The 23723-nt window shown below is 39.4% G+C and overlaps 2 protein-coding genes across 2 annotated transcripts; both read right to left on the reverse strand.

Moving 5' to 3' along the window:
• Nucleotides 1-3814: 3814 nt before the first annotated feature.
• LOC117299156 (ATP-binding cassette sub-family B member 10, mitochondrial-like) lies at nucleotides 3815-14200 on the reverse strand. The gene is made up of 13 exons (XM_033782621.1): nucleotides 13965-14200; nucleotides 12866-13413; nucleotides 12079-12291; nucleotides 11240-11442; nucleotides 10686-10820; nucleotides 10235-10381; nucleotides 9662-9797; nucleotides 9037-9132; nucleotides 8359-8568; nucleotides 7008-7087; nucleotides 6275-6455; nucleotides 5745-5823; nucleotides 3815-4971 (listed from the first exon to the last, which is right to left on the reverse strand). The coding sequence occupies exons 2-13, from the start codon at nucleotides 13359-13361 to the stop codon at nucleotides 4743-4745; spliced, it is 2205 nt and encodes a 734-aa protein (XP_033638512.1). The 5' UTR covers nucleotides 13362-13413; nucleotides 13965-14200; the 3' UTR covers nucleotides 3815-4742.
• Nucleotides 14201-19205: 5005 nt separating this feature from the next.
• LOC117296515 lies at nucleotides 19206-23643 on the reverse strand. The gene is made up of 6 exons (XM_033779489.1): nucleotides 23468-23643; nucleotides 21816-21886; nucleotides 21059-21137; nucleotides 20528-20734; nucleotides 19943-20044; nucleotides 19206-19453 (listed from the first exon to the last, which is right to left on the reverse strand). The coding sequence occupies exons 1-6, from the start codon at nucleotides 23523-23525 to the stop codon at nucleotides 19365-19367; spliced, it is 606 nt and encodes a 201-aa protein (XP_033635380.1). The 5' UTR covers nucleotides 23526-23643; the 3' UTR covers nucleotides 19206-19364.
• Nucleotides 23644-23723: the final 80 nt, after the last annotated feature.

A 23723-nucleotide genomic window follows, 5' to 3' on the forward strand; every position in this document is an offset into this window, starting at 1 on the left:
CCCAATTTCATAGAGCTGCTTAAGCAGAAAATATTGCTTAACAATTTTCTGCTAAGCAGAAACGAGCAGGACACCAGTCACAAAAAGTGCATGTGACACGGTAGTTTGGCTGGTAGCCTTATCCTGGTAAGCAAAATTGTCAAAACGTTTAGCCGTTTCTGAATGATGTACTGCTCATGAACACATCCAACCATGTTAAAAAATGAATAAATGACTCAAACAAAATTGTGACTTTGTGTATCAAAATTACAACATGGTGACAGTTTAATTTATTTAAAATTCCTATCATAAAAAATGCACATTAAATTGTTAAAAATAAACATCTTTTAAAAGTCTGTAAATATTTACTCAGAGGTACTAATTGTTTATAAATTTGTAAAAAGCTACTGTGGTTCTGCAAGAAAGCTATTTTGAAGTTTGATGAACCCCTAACGGTTTAGCATTATATACTTTCTTTACACAAGTAACTATTGTGACTCCAGAAAATCTTAACTGCATGCATATGGAAGGGGACTTTGATGGTATTAAAATAGAGATCCATTAAAGCCATTGGACCCTTTCGGTACAGAAAAAAAAAAAAAAAGTTCACAGATTTACAAATAATTTACAGTGTTTACAGAAGGTAATGGTGAAAGACTTCTCTCGAAATATTAGTCCATGAAATGCTTTACTTTTTGAAAAAAACGGTAAAACAATATAAATTCTCGTTAGCGAGAATTATGGATTTGTTATAAACACATGTCATGACACGGCGAACGCTCAAAAACAGGAGTGGGTTTTCCCGTTATGTTCTCCCGCCTCCGATGTCTGATTGAGCCTAAATTTCCACAGGATTGTTATTTTATATAAGTGTGGGACTTGGACAATACTGCAGATACAAGGATGGGTTTTCCTGTTATTTTCTCCCGACTCCGATAACCGATTGAGCCCAAATTTCCTCAGGATTGTTATTTTATATATAAGTTGTGATACACGAAGTGTGGGACTTGGACAATACTGTTTACCGAAAGTGTATAATGGCTTTAAGCTCCGCCCCATTGCGTATTAACCAATTACAACCAATTGCGCAACCAAAAGTCTGACAAATTAAGTCCGACATGCTTGCGCGTATGCTTGACATCCGCAGCAGAGTTGTGCAGAATGGCATTGGAGAGGCTCACATGTTCTTGCTCATCACACGATGAGCGGAGCCTAATGGATCGGTCTATTGCCAGCCTCATGTAATATGGTTTATGTTAGTAGTACTTTTCCAACTCCAGGCAAAAACATGCAAGGCCTTTTTTACCAACAAGCTCTGACCCATGCCGATAGCTACTTAGGTTGTGTTGAAGACTAGACAGACGTGCATGATCTAGCCCGCTGTAGCAGCCAGTTTGTATACACTGTAGCAGCCGTTTCGGATGCAGCCTTAGTTCAAAGTAATTTAATTCCTCTCTGCTTTCACACTGGCTGATGCGAAAACTTTGATACACAATTAATTCTCTCCATGGGTCAATAACCCTTGACCCCTAATACTTGCAGGGTTGGTCTTGAAATGAGTCAAGCACTCTACGCAAGTCAACTCCAGATGAAAATGTTTTAGTGTGAAAAGGTGATTCAAACTTAACATGAGTCAAATCCATGTCCAACTCACTGAAATATGTGGTGTGAAAAGACTTACATGTATACATGTAGTTGTATTCTGCTTGTTATGCCCTTTGTTTGGTCATCTGTCTACCATTGGGGCCGCAGGCAGATTGTCCCAAACTGCCCAAACGGTTGCATGATTTGACCTAGTTTCAATCATTTGATAAATTTAATGGACTCGGTGTCAAAGTTAGAACCCAGATGTTGACAATTTAACTTATTATCATGTATAAAATTTGCAGATAAAGGCCTAGTATCTTTTTCCCAGAATTGTCCACAAGGAAACCGATATGTTCAAAACCCGGCAAAATCACCCATGTTTTTTTTTCTTCAGCAGTGTGTAGGTCAAACGCAAAAATGTGGTTCTACTTAGTTAAGAGGTCACTTGTTTTTGGAGTCAGTATTATGTTGATTCATTTAGTTGATTCATATTTGTGTGGCTTTTAAAGCCCAAAAAACTTACTTGTGAAAGGAAACAAGATTACATTTTCATTGATAAAATATAAGAGCTTAAAAAGTTAAATTTTTGGTCTGTATATTTTTTCTTGGAAATACATGATACAAGTAGGTGTATTACTTAATCAGCTGCACTTTTGTTTTATTTGCTTCGTTTAAAATATTGTACAAACTAATAAGTAAAACCATAGTTTTCATTTCAAAATAATATTGGCTATCCCACATGGGCAAGTGAAATTTGAAGGGAAAAAAAATCGCATGTCTGTGCACCCATGTACAATGAGGTCGACAGCCAAGTTGTAAACCTGGAATTAGACAAAATAAGTGGTGTTTGAAGATTTGCATGATGTGAAGGGTAAGAACAAACTATAGATATTAGGCAAGCATGTGGGTGCAACCATATAATAATTCTCTTTGAGGGAGTGTTTGTTCTCTTTGAGGGAGTGTTTGCTCTCTTTGAGGGAGTGTTTGCTCTCTTTGAGGGAGTGTTTGCTCTGTATTGGAGACCAAACCAGCTATTTTTCAAAAGAGAATAATTACATAGTTGTACCCACAAGTTTATTATTATTCATATTTTGCTCTTAGACGTGATACAATTTTGCTGTTTTCCAGGAGCTAGTGTGGGATAACAAATTTGTTCTCCAGCAAACAAAGAAAAGTAAGAAACAAGTAGAGTTTTATTTTTACTAAAATGTTTCCTGAAGAGGGTGCTCCAAGGTATACATTCAGTTTTGTAATAAACGAAAAGGGAAACTTACTGTGTAAATTTAAATTCCATTTTGAATCAAACATAGAAAATTCCATTTTCATTTTTTCATTAGGATTCAGGTTTTTCCCGTGGCTATTGACCAATCAGCACTGAAGATTCAAGTTTGCTGGAGGATAAATTTAACTGAATACTTTTTCTCACTTTACCTACTCATAGGTATATCCTTTGTAATTTGTCCCTTATCTAGAAATTATTTACAAGTATTTCAAATGCATATAATAATTAACATTTATTACTGCCAAGTGAATAATGACAAGCTAGATTATTTAGTTTTTCCAACTTAACGTGTAGTTCCACCTTATGTATGCATAATAACGACTAAATTTGTATCAATCATCAAACCATGGTTAAAATTCTGTGTGGCGTATTTTGTTTAATTCTTTGTTTTGTCATTTAGTATCAAGAATTCTTTGGAAATTGGTATTGGAAACTTGTTAAGTGTTATTAACTTATGTTTTACCTCTACATGGGGTGTTAAAACCAAGGTTTGGTTGGGTGGTGCATGTAATAATAGTACTAATAATGCTAGGTTCTTATATTATACAAATATTGACTGCTTTGAGTGCTATGGTTAAAACTATGACTCCCGAGGTGATCCCCGGAGCGTTCTATTTTCCCGAGGCGAAGGGAAAATAGAACGCTCCGGGGATCACCTCGGGAGTCATAGTTTTAACCATTGCACAAGTAAAAGCAGTCAATATTTGTTTTATAACACCCCAAACATTTCTAAATACTGTACTATTATTAAGTTACAGACCTGAATGCTACAATCCACGGACGACGCGAATACAGATTGCAAAAACTTTTACTGTGCTGCATGTAGTGTCATGCAGTCCGAAATGGTTACAGACTATTAATTTATCATCCTCGTACACTCAACGGACGTCTGGGTACTGCACGACGTGCGCTAGTCTTCGGACTAGCGCACGGCAAACCGACGCACTATCACACGGCAGTCGTCTAGCAAAACTAAGACATGTCATGTGACGCGCTCTAAACCAATGAGCAGGCAGAATACTTGTAAGGGGTGTTATAAAGCATTTTATCACAGCCCTAGGGGCATATATTCTTCCTACTTAAATCTGTTTCCAACTTTTTTGCGGTTGGAAAAATCTGACAAATTGTGGTTAAATAGCCTGAAATTTCTATAAGAACCTACACCAAGTGTACATGTTTTTCAGTCCTTGTACTGGATCAAATATTCCTACTTTTTTCCAAGGATCTAATATCATTCCTGATCAAAGTGCTCCGTATTGTCCTAAAGGTATGTGGAGCTTTTTGAATTATGAAACCTATTCCTTTATAGCACCATGTGCACTTAACGTAACTTGCAAAATGTTACTTTTAGGACGGTTAGTAATTCCATGAAAGACAATAATCTTATCTGGCCCCAGGCCAATCAGAGAACCATATTAAGCAGTCAAGTTTCCCTACTGGAAGAACCCTTCACCGAATACACCTTTCCAAAGCTGCTTATGCCAAGTATAAACAAATCTTGCTTCGCGGAAAACACTATCACCAGCCAAAATACCAAGTAATGAGCATTGCCTCAACACTGGTTGCCTGCACAACTCTGCTAAGCAAGTCGTGGTTCAACTTCAGCTACACCTTCCCAGAGCTGCTTATAGATACGTGCCAAGTATAAACAAATCTTGCTTAGCAAAAAAAACAGATTACCAGCCATTGAGCATTGTCTCTTCACTGGTTGCCAGCACAATTCTGCTAAGCAACTCCTGGTTCAGCTTCAGTTCATACATTTTTCCAGAGCTGCTTCCAGATTTGTGCCAAGTATAAACAAATCTTGCTTAGCGGAAACAGATTACCAGCCAAGTAATAAGCATTGTCTCTTCACTGGTCTTCACAACTCTGCTAAGCAACTCCCACTCCAGCTTCAGTTCATGACCGTTTGTCGTTCCACAAGCTTCCTGAAGACGCCATCCTCGACTCTCATCAGTTCCTCGTAGCTTCCGAGTTCCACCACGCTTCCTTTCTCGAGGACTGCGATGTTGTTGGCTCGTTTAATGGTGGACAGACGGTGAGCGATGGTGATGACCGTTCGCCCGACCATGAGCCTCTCTAGAGCTTCCTGGACAAGATACTCACTCTCTGCATCCAAAGCACTGGGGGAAAGCAGAAAAGAAGAAATGAACGGAGTTACTTCAATAATTTTTTCGTCTTTAATTAACAGACAACCCAACGTCAATAATTCAGGTAAGTGTACTAGTGGCATTTAACCCCCTAATCTTAAAAAGGAGCAAAGAAACTTCAAGTGAAAAAACAACACCAGAGTCACATCTCTTGTGTGTTTTCTTTCGTCTGAACTTTACAGACGACCCAACACTAATAACCCAAGTAAGTGTACTAAAATAGCATTTATTCCCCTAAACTAAAAAAGGAGAACTACTAGACAAACCTTACAGGAATGCAGTGATTCACAGGCAAACTGTGTTCAAGAATATCCTACACTGTTCTGATGAAGTTTATTGTGCCTACTGGGTTTTTTTACCAATGTATTTTTGACAATGTATATAATAATAATTTCTTGTTTAATGTCCTTTTCTTTGTTAACTTCTACTTGATGTAATTTTTTTAAACAAATATTTTTACGTTGACATGTGCAATTCAGTTTTTAACTGTGAGACATGTTTTAATAAACCATTTAAAAAAATATTTAAAAAGTAAAACAAAATTATATTGACTCCTGTTTGCTATGCTGGCCATTTTAGGAGTCACACTGCACTAAACTACACTAGGCACTAGAGAATTTCGACTCCCAAAATGTGGCAATTAATATTATTTTTCATGATGACGTCAGGTTATCAATTCCTAGAAAAGCGTTTTATAACAGTACAGCTAAAAAACTACTTTCTTGCCTAGCCCCTCCCTTTTTTACCTTGTAGCTTCATCCAACAGGAGGATTTTAGGGTTTTTCAGTATAGCTCTTGCTAGTGCTATACGCTGTTTCTGACCACCTGTGGAAAAATAAAATAAATAAGTACAATATGCTATTTGAAGATGATCTCATATTTTGTTGTGTAACATATATAATCTCTCTTGGTAATAATAATACAAATACAGTTCTGATGTAACACCATGTAACCGTTTTCAAGGCGCTGGTGGTGCAATCTGCAGGCAACCACACCGGGGGAACCCCTTCTCTTAACGATACGTGTACTGGGTTCGTTCACATGCACTGCACAACACACAATACCAATCAAAAGGATGATGCAACAATGGCTAAAGCCCCCTTGCTCAAAGACACAAGTGTCAAGACCAAGTAAGACTCCAACCCACACTCTACAGTTCAGAAACACCAGAGCTTAAGTCAAGTGCACTTGACGGCTCAGCCACGACACATCAAAGAAGAAGTCTGGTCAGTTTCGTTTGGAAAAACTACTCCGCCCGCCCCCAACAAATTAGTACCTGACAGCATGAGGCCCCTTTCACCAACCAACGTGTCAAACTTCTCCGGGAACCCATTGATAAAGCCAAGGGCGTTGGCAGTCCTGGCCGCGGCGACCAACTCCTCGTGAGTAACTGCCTCCGGGTCGTTGGAACCGTACGCTATGTTCTCTCCTATTGATGTGGAGAACAGTATCGGCTCCTAAAATTGAAATCAAGTCTCTATTTGATACCAAGCTGTAAAAAGCAGAAATCCACTTGCCATATGAAAAATTAAATTGATAATCTAAATAGGTACTAGCCAAAATGTCATTTGGTGTTGATTTCTTTTGGATGGTTCCCTTTTCGCTCAGCAAATCAATTTAACTTAAATGAAATGATAATAAAGATCATTCTGTTCTTTTCAAATCACGGTAAAATGTTGTTCTGAAAATAATTGACAATGTTCAGTATTTCTCTTTAAATCTGGGCCCAATTTCATAGAGCTGCTTCAGCATTAAATATTGCTTAAAGGTTTTCTGCTAAGCAGAAATGGGCAGGATACCAGTCACAAATTGTACTTGTGGCATGGTAGTTTGGATGGTACCGTTATTATGGTAAGCTCATTTATGGATTTGCTTAGCTACTTTTTGTGGTTAAGCATGGAATTGGGACCTGGTATCGAATCTGGTTGAAATTCTTCACATGGAACACCTATAGCACTCTGCATTGATGAGATGCCATGGTGTCTTGTAATGTATATAATTGTGTTTACCTGGCTAACACTTCCTATCTGGCATCTCAACCATTTAGGGCTCAAGCTTCTTATATCTTCTCCATCCAGCATTATCTTACCTGCAGACACACATACACGAAAACATATTAGTATAAGCCACCAATCAAGGACTTCCTTTTAATAATAATAATAATAATAATAATAATAATAACCCGTTTTTATACAGCGCTTTTCACACCCGGAGGGCGTCCCAAAGCGCTTCACATTATTACCCCTGGTCACTGGGCCTTAAATCACTCCTTAAACCATCTCAGCTCCCTGGGGAGTATACAGCCTGTGCAACATTAATATGCGCTACTCGGCTAAATCAATCACAAGAACCATCTCTGCCCTCACAGGTACCCATTTACCCCTGGGTGGAGAGAAGCAATTATAGTCAAGTGTCTTGCTCAGGGACACAAGTGTCACGACCGGGATTCAAACCCACACTCTGCTGAACAGAAGCACCAGAGCTTGAGTTCGGTGCTCTTATCCGCTCAGCCACGACACCTTACTTTGTTCTTCCACAAGGGAGGTTGAGTTGGCGAAGTGGTATCTTTCCTCGCCTTCCAACTCTACGATCCTGGTTCATATTATGCCGGGGCACTTTATGGATTGGGTTTCAGTCCCTACCTGATTGCCTGGGTTTTCCATAGAATACCAAAATACAAACTAACCCAGACAAGGAACAACTACTGCAACCAGTGATCCCATTTTTTGTGAAAACATAATTGGTTGGTTAAAAAAACCATTGTTACATCAGTAAAGAAAGATTTAATGAAGATATATGAAGATGGCTAACCATTTATTTATGAATATAACTTGTTTTTAACCTTACACTAATGTGTCTTAAGCACTGTATACTTTTCCCCCGGCAAATCCCTCGGGTTGGGATTCAAACCAACAACCTTTGCATTGCTAGAGCAGATGTCTAACCACAAGAGGCAGTAAGAATTCTATGTGTAAGCAGGCGTTACCGCAATGATTTTATAGATGTTTAAGTGTAAAACCTACTATTGACCCATTTCACCTGACGTCATCATCAGGAAAATCTTGAATGCGCCATACTGGTGGGCAATTTCACTGTGCGTTTTCATATATCACTCTATGCATAGAGTATGCTGTGAAGTGCGCATTTTAGGCGATGCGGCGTTAATACACGTAAACCTAACTTGCCCACCAACATGGTGAGCGTGGCACCAGTCGACGCGTGTGACGCGCGTGCAAGGGGTCAATAGGGGAAAACAAATTATATTGCAAGACTAACATCTTATTAATACATTTATTTATATATTTTTTTCAAAACTGAATTTCCCCATATATCACTGGATTTATTTAGACAGCCCTATACCTCGATCAGCATCATAGTACCGCAGCAGCAGAGACCCCAGGGTAGACTTCCCGGATCCACTGGAGCCAACTACAGCAGTAACAGACCCAGCAGGCACGGAGAGACTCAGATTGCTGAATATGGAGATGTCATCTCTCTGAGGGTAGGCAAAGTCAATCCCCTTAAAATCTAGCTGTCCTTGGAGGGTGGAGGCACTTGGAATAATACCATCTAGGAGGAAAGTTGGGGGAAGTGGGAGAGTTTAAGAAGGTGATTTGTAATTTCTTTGCACCATTTCTATTTTATACTTTATTTTAATGCAAGACTATGTTCAAGGTTCATTTACTTTTCACGGTATCAAAAAGCAAAAGGCAAGTCATTACAAATAGTTCACAACATAGGTTTGAGGAACTACAAGCAAAACAAATGTGATATTGCAGAGGCACTAAGGAGACACTGCAAAACAAAAGTTCTATAAAACCTAAACCATGCTGCAATCACCCCTTTTCACAAACTCATCGACATGAAATGAAGGTTGCGAGGGCAAAGTAGACTGGCACCTTTTGGGGGGTGCAAGATTTACACTTCCTGATTACTGGTGGATTCACGGTAATTGTCAAAGACTTTTGCAGCATGATGGAGGCTAAATATGCCCCTCCCGACTCTCACTGAGGTCTCCTTTACATTATTTGTCTTCACCTTTTAGAGGAATGGTCGGTGTCCTGTCGAGGATTTCCCAAAGCCGTGTACTGGCACCTAGACCCTTCATCAGCTCAGAGTAGAATGAACTGATTCCTGCAAAGAGAGAACAAACATTTCCATTGGAAAATAAAAAGGTAGTTTAACTGAAATCTCTCACACATTCACTCTTGCTTTGCTGAGATATAGAACAAAGAGCCAATCCAATAGCTTCATTCCACGAACTGTATAACTTTGGAACTCCTTGCCAAGGTCCAATAGATACAAATGAGATGGCGAACACCCATACCACCAGGGAGCTGAGATGGTTTAAGGAATGATTTAATGCCCAGTGACCAGAGGTAGTAATGTTGGAGCACCATGAGTGTCACTGCGTGACGGACCTGAGCGCTATATAAGAAGCCATTATTATTATTATACCCGATACGGAAGGTGTCCGGCATATTGGTACCGCTTGTTGACCATCTCAGATCCCGTCTGGAGGTTGCACTACAAAAGCTTGCCCCCAAACCATGTAACATAGCAACACTGTCTAATCTAATTTGAGTGTTAACTTCTGACCAATCAAGTCACTGAACCACAAATTATTCAAAATCTAACTCGCAAGTGGCTCATTTAAAATTACCTCCTACGGATATGCCGACGTATGCAGCGTATAGGAGAAACGAGGACAGACTGCCCACTGTGATCTGAGCATCTTGCATCATGGATCCGCCATTGTACAACACAGCCAAGATGATGAAGTTGCTGGAAAGGCCCATCTGAAAGGGTCAAGGGTCATAGGTTATATGTCAGATATGTCCTCAATGGAAGACTTTGAGACACTTGGTAGTAGCAGACCAGCCTTGCTAAGAAATAGGATTCAAACTGCCTCTAGCTACCAGGCAAACTGTGGTTTACTGGCAAGACATCTACTCCTGTAATATGCCTGTGTTTTTTGTTCACAGGACTCTGGAAAGTATGAAGTATACAGGCATCATATTTGGTCCTTCGGAAAAAAAGTAGGAACATTTTTATAGGGCTGACCAACAAGTAGTGTAGGCTAGGACATTTCAGGCTACTTAATCACATTTTAACCAAATTTTATGCAAGGGCAAAAGAATTGAGAAATCAAACTGAAGTAGGAAGAACACCATGGCCTGTCCTGCATTTGATTAATGTCAAATCAATGTATTCAAAATGATGACAAATCTCTTACCGCAGCGTAGAATGCACCCCAGAGAAAGGACTCCCTGGTGGCAAGATTCAAGACGTTCTGCACGGCCACCGAGTAGGCCCTCTTCTCCCGGTCCTCTTGAGCGAATGCCCTCACAGTCCGAACGCTGCTGACCTTTTCTTCTGCAACCTGACGAGTCAAGAGAGAAGGTAGGGTTACTCTTAGACTGGTCCCCTGTCCTTATCCGCAAGGATAAGGACAGGTTTTGGTTAATGTGTACACATGTACATCAGATTTAACTGTGAATCTTATAAAGGCCATGTGAAATGATGCAAGGTCAAAGGTGCATATGTAAGTGGGCTCAACAGCAGAACTCTGGCATAATTCTGGCATAAAGTGTGAAGTCATGTTCAGGCTAGGTTACTCTGGGACCTGGCATCTTCATGTATTTTGTTTCCAACATTGTTGGCCAATTCACGAGGACAATACTCACTTCAGTAGACTTGGCCAGGACATCCTGCTTTTGCTTGGAGACTGTGCGAAGAAATCTGCCATAAATGACTGCGACGACAGCCACAGGGGGCACAATGCTCAGGACAATGGTGGCAAGTTTAGCTGAGGAATAAAACTGGGGGGAATTTGAAAAATGACATCAGTGAATCTTACAGACTAGTTCTACAGAAGTAACAATGATTTAAGCAGCACCAAGGAGTATTTTAAAACAGAGAGTCAAATTTTACTATACACTGAAAAATTGTGTTTATTTTAGTTGCAGCATTTGAAATAAGCAACAATGGGATCTTCAGATGTTATTTCCTTAAATTTGAACACCATGTAAATCTATTGTAAGTAAACAATCTGGACGCCCATGTATTTAAATTTCCAACAAATTTGACACCCTTTTACCAATTTTTGTGGGTCACATGTTGGCAAAAATCCCCAGGGAGTGTGAGTTAATGTAAAAGATGGACATCCTGTATAGAATTGTTTTTTTTTTTTTTTTACTTTTTAAATACTTATACAACTTTAAAATTTAATCCAGTTTACCATCATGCCAACTCCCCCCATTGCTTGAGCCAACGCCCGCAGCCCGTCTGAGATGTTTGTTGTGACCGAGTTGCCGATAACAGTGGTGTCAGTGGACAGCCTATTCACCAACTCCCCCGTTCGAGTCTTGTCAAAGAAGGCAATGTCTTGCTTCATGATGGAGTTAAAGACAGACTCTCGTAGACGCTTGACAACGCGCTCACCTAAAAATAAAATAAAAGATATTCTTATCAAAATATGCCTGTGATTTTTTTCACAGAGCTCGGGAAAGTATTGAGTAATGAGTATACAGTACTTACTGGTTTACACACATCTGTTTTACATGGGTAAAACCAAAGTTAATTGTGGAGTCCTGCTATTGTTGTGCAGGCCTGTATGCTTCGTTTTTGAAGGGGCGGGGGCACCAAGGCATTTTCTCTTTGGCAAAGGGCACCCTATGAGGAAATTGTAAATTTTTGCTGGAGCATTTCAAGGGCACCAAGGCAATGGCAAGGGCAATGGAGGCAATCGCCTCCGTTGCCTCCGTGAAGTATCAGGCCTGGTTGTTATATTATTCCCTTTTTTGAAATAAAGTTCCCTGTGGAGTACCATTATAACAAAGACAACATTGTGAGGTAGCATTGTTCAATTGTTAAAAGTAAGTTGGCGTGTGCAAGTTAAGTACAAGGGCACAACTTCAATATAACCAGTCCCAACTTACAATATAACCAGTCCTAAGACAAGTAACTCGTCCTAACTCAAGATCAGACTAGTCTCTTTGTGAAATCCCCCTCCCCCGCCCCCCCCCCCCAAAAAAAAAAAAATAATAATAATTTTAAAACTATTCCATGGCTGCTGACCTGAAGTATACATCAAGTAAACACGTCCAAAGTTTGCGACAGCACCAAGTAAGAACACCACAGACAGGACACCACAGAGCTGGTTGAGATCAGCCATCATGTCCACATTCACACCCTCCGTGGATCCGTTGTATATGACATCAATGACCTTGCCCATGGCAAACGGGATGGCCATGGTTACACTGCTGGAGATGGCCAGCAAGCCAATGGCAACTGCCAACAGAAAAGGACACCAAATTTAATACAGAATTATGTATCACCAATTTCATAAAGCATGATGGCACCAAAAATTTGCTAAGCATATTAAGATCATGCTTAGCAGAAGCAGGTTACCAGCCAAAATACCATAAAGTTTAGATTGAGTGCAGCTGGTATCTAAGGAGAGTCTGGAATTAAATTCACAGCAAATTTGGACACACGTCTTCAAATATTTGTTTCTCCATCCCACACAAAACTCTTGAATGCTTGTTTTTCCTCCATCAATGTTTACTGCCACCCCCCCCCCCCACTGTTAAAAGTACCACAACCTTATTACCATAATCTATATTGATCTGTTGCTACTGAACCTGTTAAAATTAGCTTGTGTGCATTCTAACAAGGATACAGTACAGATATTTACCCTTCACAGGAAAATCACATTTGACACTTAAACAAGGGGAAGGGGAGCAGCTGGACACAGCACCTTTTTTCTTTCTTTTTCTTCTTGGTCCACTATTGATCTTGACCTTTTTAGGACACTTACACTTCTCAAACAGACAGGCCAAGAAATATAAACTCAAATTATTACCAGTTAATCTTGATGTCTCAGGCTTAGCTAGCGACATCAATCTGGACATCTCTGATACTTTAGGCACAATGGTTTTAGTAGAAGCTACCGTCTTATCATCCTCCTTGGCTGGAACGGGTTCTGTTGAGTATGTCCTCCACATGCCTAGGCATGGCGTCAGGGGGTAAGTAGAGCGGCCCCTAAACCAGGAGCCAGAAGCCTTGACCCCTGCCATCCCGGACCGGCCCAGAGGTAGATGTTTAGTTCTGTGAGACACCTTGGATGCCTTCACAGTTGATACAGATCTGGAGAGCATTCTCATAGAGGATGAAAACAACTGTCTTGAAGATGATGTGTTCTGGACTCCACTTCTTGGTTTTGTGATGCAGCATTTTGTGGTATGGGAGCATCTCATCAGCAGATGAGACGCTCTGACTGATGTTCGTATCATTTTGTGGCTCAGAGTGCAGAGCTGAATGACAGCAATTTCAAATCGGTTCTTCAACACTCCTCCCATAGAGAAACAGTCAACTAATGACTATCATCTGCTCTCCTGTTAATTTTGTTTCCTTCAGGATAAAGTTTAAAAAATGAGGAGTATTATTGTTATTTAAATTCCTCAAATCATCGTTAGTACTGAAAAAAATAAAGTCAAATCATTCAACCATCAGGGTTTATAAGTCTATTTCATACAAAAGAGACTACTTGATTTTGGATCAACATCGGAGGAAGGAAGAACCAGTCAACAGGGGGGCTTTTCACTAAAATGCTGCCTGCTTCGCGTCTGCGCCCTGTGCATGCTGGATACCCACCAGATGGAGTTTACACAGTAGCACAGATACACAAATCAAGTTCATTGCTCTACTAATAATGATCAAATTCAAACAATAAGAGGAAGTAACTTTTGGCACTTTTTGGTGTAGGCAAAAGAAAACTGATACTGATTGCTACTGCTACTTGCTAGATCAGTAGATGCAAGTTAGGAAGGTCATATGTGTTGGGCAGCTCGGACACCCAGCAGGGTAATTGGGTTATTACTTATTTATACGTACGGACACCACCTTGGATCTACACTCTCTCTCCCAAACACATCGACTTCGTTTTGTTTACATTCTCTCACCTCAGCTCAGTCCTAAAAAACCGCCGAGTCATTCTTCTGTTCTGGGGCGGGACGAAGGTCGGTCGCTTGTGGTACGTTCTTCTTGCAGAGGATGGAACTGTGATCATTCCCTGCCGGTGGATTTGGAGACATTAAACCATGACCTACTGAGCACTGGTAACGGTTACATAAGCCATCCCATTAAAATGTGTTTCATCATTCACCGTCAATCAGTATCACAACAACAGCTAGCTGATTATAACGCACAGTACAAATGGCATCTAGTTTTGTGCAGGACGTGTGTTTATTTTGTATCTACCGTTAAAGTCGTATAGCGCCACCAATTGGCAAAAACTCTTCCCTTTTGGAAGGCACTAAATACTAAAGTCCACAGCGGTTCGGCCCATCGGAGAATACCCGAGCGAGAATGACCTTATGACGTCATTTTGCATATGCTTGCATCTTTTAGACATGAAAATACAACCAGGCCCTAGTGGTTAGTCTACTCTTATGTAACAACTCCCCAAACCTGCTGCTACAAATGTACTTGAATAAAGAGGTCTGAAGCAGTACTTGCATCTTTTAAACACGAAATCATTAACAACCAGGTCCTAGTGGTTAGTCCACTCTTATTTTTGGGATGATCTCAACGCCGTGGTCTCAAGAATGGATCACTTTCTTCCCAAATTTGACTGTATTATTTTCATGGGAGATTTCAACATTGACTGTAATCCTGCGGTAGCCGACTCCCCGAACCGTTCTCGTTTGTTTGAACTTGCCGACTCGTTGAACCTATTTCAGCTTGTCACCGACATCACTCATCCCCCTTGTAGTGATGATACCATTTCTTCTGGGTCCACTATCGACTTGGTCTTCAGTAGTTCTCCACATAACTTTGTATTCGTTGAGACTGTTCCCAACCCTGTTACCAGCGATCACCTTGCCGTTCAGTTCGTCACTCGTCTGAACACTTCTCCTCCGCATCTCTCTGTTGTTAGACAGTTTTTGTCTTACAATCCTGATTCTATCTCTCATCTCAACGCTCTCCTCCACTATGCACCCTGGGATCTTGTTTTTGACAAAGATGACATCAACTCTTCATGGGAAGGTGTTTTGGATCTGATTAATGCTGCTGTCAAAGACGCCATTCCTGGTTCTAGGAAGCGGACAAGGAAAAGAAACAATTCTCCATTGGTTGATGCTGACCTGAAACATTTGTGCTCTGTATAAGCGTAAACTGTTTTCCAAGGCTAAGCGCTCTGGATCTCTTGTTGATTGGAACACTTACAAACTTGTACGTAATCAGCTAAAATATTGCTCCCGCACGGCTTATAAACACTTTGTTGATAACATGTTTTCATCTAAGGATAACAAAAAACGGTTTTGGTCCTTTGTTCGTAGTAGAAAACGATCACCTTATACCCCATTGTCTTTTAAACATGGAGCCCAAACACTAGTCAACCCCCATGAAATAGCTTGTGCTTTTAATACTTATTTTGCTTCAGTTTTTTCTGCTGATGTCCCCGTTTGTCAAGACCCTCCCACATGTGACTTTCCCATTCCAGCTCTGTCTAGTATTAACTTCTCAGTTGATGATATTCAGCGTACCTTATCTTCCTTACCTCTGGGGAAGGCTCCTGGGCCAGATGGAATCAACGCTAAATTCTTGCGTAACACAGTTTCTACAATCTCTCCGGTTCTCTGTAGAATCTTCAATGATTCCATTGCCTGTGGACGCCTTCCCCGTGGTTGGAAGCTTGCCAACATCACCCCTGTGTTTAAGTCTGGTGACCGTTCCCTTCTTAGCAACTATAGGCCTATTGCTCTCACTTCTCTCGTTAGCAAGATCATGGAGAGACTGTTAGCTAATGCTGTTAAAGATCATTTAAATTCTAATTGTTTACTGTCTGATAAGCAGCATGGTTTTGTTCCTTACAAATCTTCTGTCACCCAACTTATGAATGTGTATCATTCATGGGCTACAACTTTAGATAAGCGTAGTCCCCCAAGGATTGATGCAGTTTTCTTGGATATGAGCAAAGCCTTTGATCGTATGCCCCAACATATACTTGTTCGTAAACTTGCCAGTAACTTTAACATCCGTGGATCTCTCTGGAGCTGGATAAAAGATTTTCTGGTTGATCGTCAACAAAGAGTCACATTTGTTGGTATGAACTCCTCATGGTCCGTAGTTAGCTCTGGTGTTCCTCAAGGAAGTGTTCTTGGGCCTCTGTTATTCAATTTATTCATCAATGATCTTACAACCTCAGTTCTAACTGTGTTCTTTTCGCTGATGATGTATTAATTTATCGTCCAATCCGTTCCTGTTTAGATGTAAGTTCCCTCCAGCATGACCTCGATGAGCTAAGCACTTGGAGTGTTTCCAATGGTATGACGTTCAACCCTACAAAGTCCAAAATCATGCATATTTCCCGTAAACACTCTCTCGACCCCCCTGTTTACACTCTTTCAGGTTATCCTGTGCAACCCACATCTTCTGTCAAATACCTTGGAGTCACTCTGAATGCTCAGCTCTCTTGGAATAACCATGTAAAAAATGTTGTTTCAAGTGCCAATAGAACATTGGGCCTCATTAAGACCATTGCTTTCAATTCTTCTGTTTCAGCTAAGTTCTGTCTTTATAAATCCCTAGTTCTCCCAATTTTAGAATATGGCATGCCAGCTTGGCTCCCTCATACATCTCTCCAGACTCAGGCCCTCGAACGGGTACAAAAACGTGCTACTCGGTTTATTCTTGGGCAGAGGATGGGTGAGATGTCCTACCCCGATAGACTTAAGTCCCTCAACTGGTCGTCTCTGTCAATTCGTCGTAATTTTTCTGTTTTGTATTTTATCATTAAGTGTAAGTTTAACCTTATTCACTGCGATGTGGCAGACATCATTTCTGTCAACCATAGATATCCTAATGTTCTCACCTTCAAACACCTGTATGCTAGAACCGATGCTCTGCACTTATCTGCTCCTCATCTTTTTCCCAGACTTTGGTCTAGTTTGCCAGAAAACATTCGTATTTCACTACTGCTCTTGCCCTTCCACAGCTTTCTCAAATCAATGAGATTTTCTGTCTGTCAACCTCATGAATCTACTGAATAGTAGCTTTAGCCCTATCACTTGTGCAATATTTTAAGTCGTTTTAATTTATCTACAAGTTTAGGTTTTATTTATTTATTTATTTCCCTTTATTGTTTATCCTTACCCCATCTGTTATTTTTACTTATTTATTTATTTTTAATCTAATTCATTTTTTATTCTTAATATATATTTAGCATTTTCTATTGATTTTTAATGTTCTGCTTTTATTATTGCTTTGTGTACTATATTATGTTAAATCTATATTAATTTTATTGTGTACCCCAGATGTGGGGCAACAGATCTACGGATCATAGTATGTATTTGCTTTTGTTGTCCCTTGCCCATCTTGGGGTATAATGTTGTCAATGTATTTTGTTTTGTACTGTTATGGCGAATAAAATAATAATAATAATAATAATAATAATTATGTAACAACTCCCCAAACCGGCTGCGTGGGGGATCGTCGCGAACCGTGCCGGAATGTTCCGAGAGCACACGAAAAGTTCCGAACCGCTGTAGAGGTTAGTTTGCCGTGTACCCCGCCCACAGTGAGAGGAGCTCACACAGGCAATGATATCTGAGCCCTCAAAAACTGTCGAAACTCGTTTTTTTTATTTGTTTGAACGTTTACAAATCATCAACCGTAAAAAACGGGACATGTTTTCATCATATATGCATGCAAAGTAAGTTAAAAGGTAAATGAATCTTTCTCACGTTTCGGACCCCTTTCACTTTCCACAATATTTAATTAAGTTAAATACAATTGCACAGTTTGTTTATGTTTCCTTTATGCATTTAATAAATTAATAAACATTTCTTTTCAACAATCTGACATGATATTTTACGGAAAGTCTTTGGTATTCAAGTCTTGAAAAGTAGCATTAAAGTCAGTGGACACTATTGGTAATAATTGTCAAGACCAGTCTTCTCACTTGGTGTATATCAACCTACTCATAAAATAACTAACCTGTGCAAATTTGAGCGTGATTGGTCGTCGGAGTTGCGAGATAACTATGAAAGAGAAAAAACCCTTGTCACACGAAGTTGTGTGCTTTTATATAGATGCTTGATTTCGAGACCTCAAATTCTAAACTTGAGGTCTCGAAATCAAATTCGTGGAAAATTACTTCTTTCTCAAAAACTATGTCACTTCAGAGGGAGCCGTTTCTCACAATGTTTTATACTATCAACTTCTCCCCATTACCCGTTACCAAGTGAGGTTTTATGCTGATAATTATTTGGAGTAATTACCATAAGTGTCCACTGCCTTTAAGAATGTCTGTCGATTTCTATGGCTATGGAAACAGAATGTCATCTTGAAAATAATAACGTACAGGCAGAATTAATCATTCTTACCAGCAACTTTTATTTTTCCAAAGAAAAATATACAATCAACTCACAAAAACTCGCAGTGTGAAACGAGATGAAACGTATTTTGTTTGTCATTTTTAATATCGTCTGCTTAATTATAATTATAATATTGTATTATTAATCAATTACTCCAAGTTAAATGAACACGTTGCCTTGGATCGGACGAGTTGGTCTATAAAAAGCGTTTGTAACCGTTTTTTATAAAATGCATATGGTTGGAAAGATGTTTTAAAATTAGAATACAATAATCCACACAAGTTAGCCTCGAAATTGCGTGGTTTTCCTTTTACTGTGCGAACTAACACGGCCGATCCAAAGCAACGATATCTAGAACCAATTGAATGCAGATTCTATCCTGTTTGCTAAATGTGTGCATTACCAAAACAAAATTGACCAATAGTACAACATGCACCACTGTAATATAAACGACAAAATTGCCGAAATCGAGGCGCCAACACATAAAATAAGAAAAACACCTGAGCGTTCAATATTCTTGCGTCAAATTCACCTGTCCATGCATTATTATGAACCTTTGGCAACTTATCTATAATGCAGTGTAATGATTACACTTTGTTCCCTCTTTATTTATATCTAATACACAGCGATTGAACGTGGCTGAGTAAGTTCTAAACAGTTTTGGTTTGAACAAAGAAACATTGACTGGACGGGGACTTGAACCACAGACCTCCTACATGGCTTCTGACTGGCACCTCCAAACAAAGAAATTGACTAATAGTGAGAGCGTCAATATAGGGCTGGGAAACTCAGTAGGGCGCTGCTACGTCAATCCATAGATCGTTGATTCAAGTCCCGTTCCAGTCAACCTTTCTTTGTTCAAACTTAAACTTTATTTTAAAGCTATAAACTTCGTCGATTCAATCAGAAAGTAAGTAGTTTTTCGTCGTCCGGAATGTATATCTTGCTCTCAATGTACATAAAGGCGGTCACTTGTTGTGTTTACTTGGCCCGACCGGGAGGTGGGTTAGTTGGTAGGTTGTTGTTTAGTCTGGCCAGTTCAGTTGCTGTCAAGTGCTGGTTGAAAATATCTAAATCAAACGAGAAAATTGTTTTGTTAACTTACAATAAGACTGTGTCAACGTTCCATGAAACGAAAGTCAAAACAACCACTTCAGAGAATTTGGTTTTCACCAAAATGTTGTTATGTCCGTTTGTTTGTCTAGATGTAATTTTTGTATGTTTACACTTCCGATTTTTGTTATGTTCTTTCGACATTGTGTTTTGGGCTGCTAACCTTATTCTGCTTGCTAAGCATAATTTTGGTGTGCACTGCTAAGCTACTTTTTCTGTCTTTAAGCATGCAGCTCCTTTTTCATAAAGCCTGTAAGCACAAAATAATCTTGCTTAGCACAAAATAGTATTGCTTAGATGAAAAAGGTTACCAACCCAATTACATTAAGTTGGCGTTGTTGTGGCTGGTGCACGACTCAATTTATGCTAAGCTAAGACATTTTGTTAAGCAGTATTTTCTGTTTAGCAGCAGATTTGTGAAATTAGACCCTTGTTATTGTACTAACCTTGCCCTGATTTAGGGAAAGAGTCCACCGTTGTTTGTGTCTGTCTGTCCCTCTTTCTCTTGGATTGGAACCTCGCCTCTCTCAAATTAACTGCGTCTAAATCTGATGAGGGTGACAAAATGATCATGTTAAAAACCGTGTGCGTGCCACCATTGGAATTTAAAGGCACTGTTTGGGGCAACATCTATTTACATGGTCTGTTCGTTTGGTAATGATTCTCTAAGTAATAGCTGATGGCTATAAAAAAGTGTCTTGGTAAGAAAAAGTGCTTTATGCATTATACTATCAAAAATGCATTATAGCCTACTATCCGAAACAGCAGCTTCGGATAGTTATAATCAATGTTGAGAAATATTTCACAAAGTACTATGGTTAAGGAAAAAGATGTCACTCTTTATCCCCAAATAATATTTGAATATAAGAAGCGATACCGCGGTAACGCTTCTTAGATGTGCGTAGGCCCTATTCGTTAGATGGGGTTATATTCTCACAAAAACGCGACAACCTTCTGACATGAACTTTTCACATATTAATTGTATTGTGTACAACTATAATGTTTATACAATATTCAACTTTAGCACAAACTTGTCGCAATATCCTGAATTTCCTTCCAGCTTTGGGGCTCATCTGTCTGATTTTCCGCAATGAGGACAGCCATGGTAGATAGGAGCTCTTCAAGAACGTCGCAGTCTTCACCCAGAATTCCCCACAGCCAGTACAACCCCTCCTCTGAGGTTATCTTTCGGACTCCATTCTCGTCGTTCAGCGAGCTTGGTTCGTCCGGAAACAGAGCTGTGTTTGGGATGGACAATAATGTTAGAACCTTAGGCTTAACGTAAAAATGTGGTAATTAATTTGCTGATTATTATTTTTCGTGATTTCGTGATAATTTTGCATTATTGTGTTGAAGGACAGTGATGTAATTAATTTTACTGAATTAATCCAGAGGTTACACAAGACAACATGGTTATGTTTGGCGCCAAAAAATAGCAAAATCACAATTTTCATGAAGAGTGTCTGTCCAAATTATTTTTGGTTTTGTTGAAAATGAAATAATATCAGAAAAACTTTGAAAAAAAATCTTCCTCAAAAATTATAGCGTGCACGTTTACGTACCTTGGTGTAACACCTGCCGACATTCTGTGCTTATCTTGACTGGAAGGCCACCTTCGTTGTTGATGACACATCTTGGAATCTATTTTGTAAAAGTGGACATGAATTTAACTAGAATATTGCATGAAAACCCGGCAATCAACCAAACAAAAAACCGTACTACAGCAACCCAACACCACAACCAACAAACAAACAAACATCCAACACCCCCAACAAACAAACAATATTTTTTGGGAAATCAGTTCGCAGAGATGCTTCCAAAGTTATGTCACTGTTTTACAAATATTTAGGCCTATAAGTAAACTAATAATTGCAATAAAATAGCGACCCAAACCAAAGGTCCCAAACAGGGGCCTTCTTCTAAGCCTTGGACCCCCCATCATTCGAACACACCGGGTAACTTATTTCTGTGCTGAGCAGAAAATGAGTGGGCAATATATAGTTATTAATAATGAAACTTATGTCATTTTGGCTGGTAACATGTTTCTGCTAAGCAATACTTTTCTTAGCCTGAACATCTGACGTCACACTTCGAGGCTCGTGAAATACCCCAGAGATCTGTGAGCCCACGTTGTATTATCACATTTTGATCTCGCATCATTTTACATGAATTTTAGGTTCTGGAGATTCACAGTTAAATTCGACTTCCCGTAAAACCAACACCGATAAGACCATGGAACTATATACTTTTCTATGATTTTTGTTTCCTTACAGGCTTTAAGAAATTTGGCTCATACTGGGTCAGTTCTGCTGGCCTTACCTCTTCATGATAAAGCTGGGTCTCGCGTTTTCTCATTCCCTCTGCCCCATGTTCTTCCGGCAGACATCCAACTGTCAGGGTGAACAAACGAACAGATGCAACAAAACAATTTCACATATTATTTTCAGTTCGATAACCTAAGTTTCCCTTTCATTATCAGTTTCCAAAAATTGGTTGACATAGAAAGGAATAAGTGGGACAGAAGATTAAGTGACAAGGAACTCGATGTAATTGGTGCATTGAAAGTTGTTCTTCATTATATTACAGGCCTACGGTTGTATAGTAATATAACACACTGCAAATATAGGGTTTGGATTTAGTCTTTAGAGATGCAATAACATTATCATTGATGTACACCATGATAATGTTATATTGCATCTTCGGAATAAAGACTATAAATCAAAACCTTTTTGTTGTGTGTTATGAAGTGTTTCGTCTCCGTTTTACGGTAAACAATGGTCAAGGTAAGGCGAATATATATAAACGAGTGGTCAATCAATATAGGCCTAGTTCAAATCAACATTGGACAAACAACAAACTACGTCATGATCTCCTGTGACTTTGACCTGGCTTTACGAAATCCATACCCAATGAATCTGGCCTAATGTATGACGTAAATCCACTATAAGCCACGCCTACACACAAACTGGCTCGACGTTGGGTAGTTTATGATGATTTATAGAAAACTTTATAACTGCATGGAGATTGTTTTCAACATGTTCTATTCCTATAACTCCTCATTGAATACCACCCTGTTGTTGATCTTCAAGGAATGTGCTCATTGTTAGTGACGGCCTGACGTGGCTTAGTGTATTGTGGATTTTTTGTAATTTTTAATGACTCGCAAACCAAAGTGAATTTCTCTGTATAATTTGAATAAATATGTGTGACAATAAACAGACTATACTGACTACATGACTATACAATTTACTCATTATTATAAGTTTCTGTCAGTCAGTAACTAAGCGGTTCATTTGGACGATGGACGGGTTTTGTTCACATGAACGATAGGATAAAAAACTGACTTGGTGACGAGCAATGGAGAGATGTTGATTGTATAAAACATTGTGAGAAACGGCTCCCTCTAAAGTATAGTTTTCAAAGGGGAATTTCTCACTCATAAATGTTATACAAGACTTGAAGGCACCACAGATTTGTGCAAAAGTTGTGTTTTTGTTCAATATTCGCTTGCAACTACGAGTCAAAATCTTCACAGATTTGTTACTTCAAGCATATGTTGGGAATACCAAGTGAGAATATGCATAATAGCCTACTGATTTACAATTTACCAAAGATGTCCAGGCAAAGTATACAGTTGGTTCTTGGAACCGTTAGAGCACTGTCTCAATCCTATACAAAAAGTAGGTGTATTATACAATAAAACTATCCTATAATTTTTGTGTACACATTGCACTTTAAGATATGGTTGCGTGTTGAGATATCGCCGACAATCCGAAGCGGCACTCAGCCTAAGACTATTACGGGGTTAAATACACAATCTGAGAAACGTATCTGACAGTAACGTTTCTCAGATCCAAATTTTGTGGGATAAAAACTTATATATTTTGCACACACATTACTTCGAAGAAAACACTGATCAGAAGATTCGAGTGAACTGATTATGTCCACAATGAACTAAACAAAACACTTACCAAGTTTGTTGGCACAGATGTACAGCAGCACCGGTGTAATGTACAACGACAACATCATCAACCTCTTGCAAGAGGATTAGCAGACGAGGAAAGGAACCACAAGATGGTTGATTTATTTTGTTCAGAAGTTGCAGTTAACTTTTGCTCCTCCTGCCTGGCAACTTATAAAGCAACAGAGGCAAACCGCGCCTCTAAATATACTATCGGTGGGATTTTCCCAAGACTTCTGAATGAAACGAAGTCTCGGTCAATGCCT

The sequence above is a fragment of the Asterias rubens genome, chromosome 1 (assembly GCF_902459465.1).
Source record: "Asterias rubens chromosome 1, eAstRub1.3, whole genome shotgun sequence".
NCBI lineage: Eukaryota > Metazoa > Echinodermata > Asteroidea > Forcipulatida > Asteriidae > Asterias > Asterias rubens.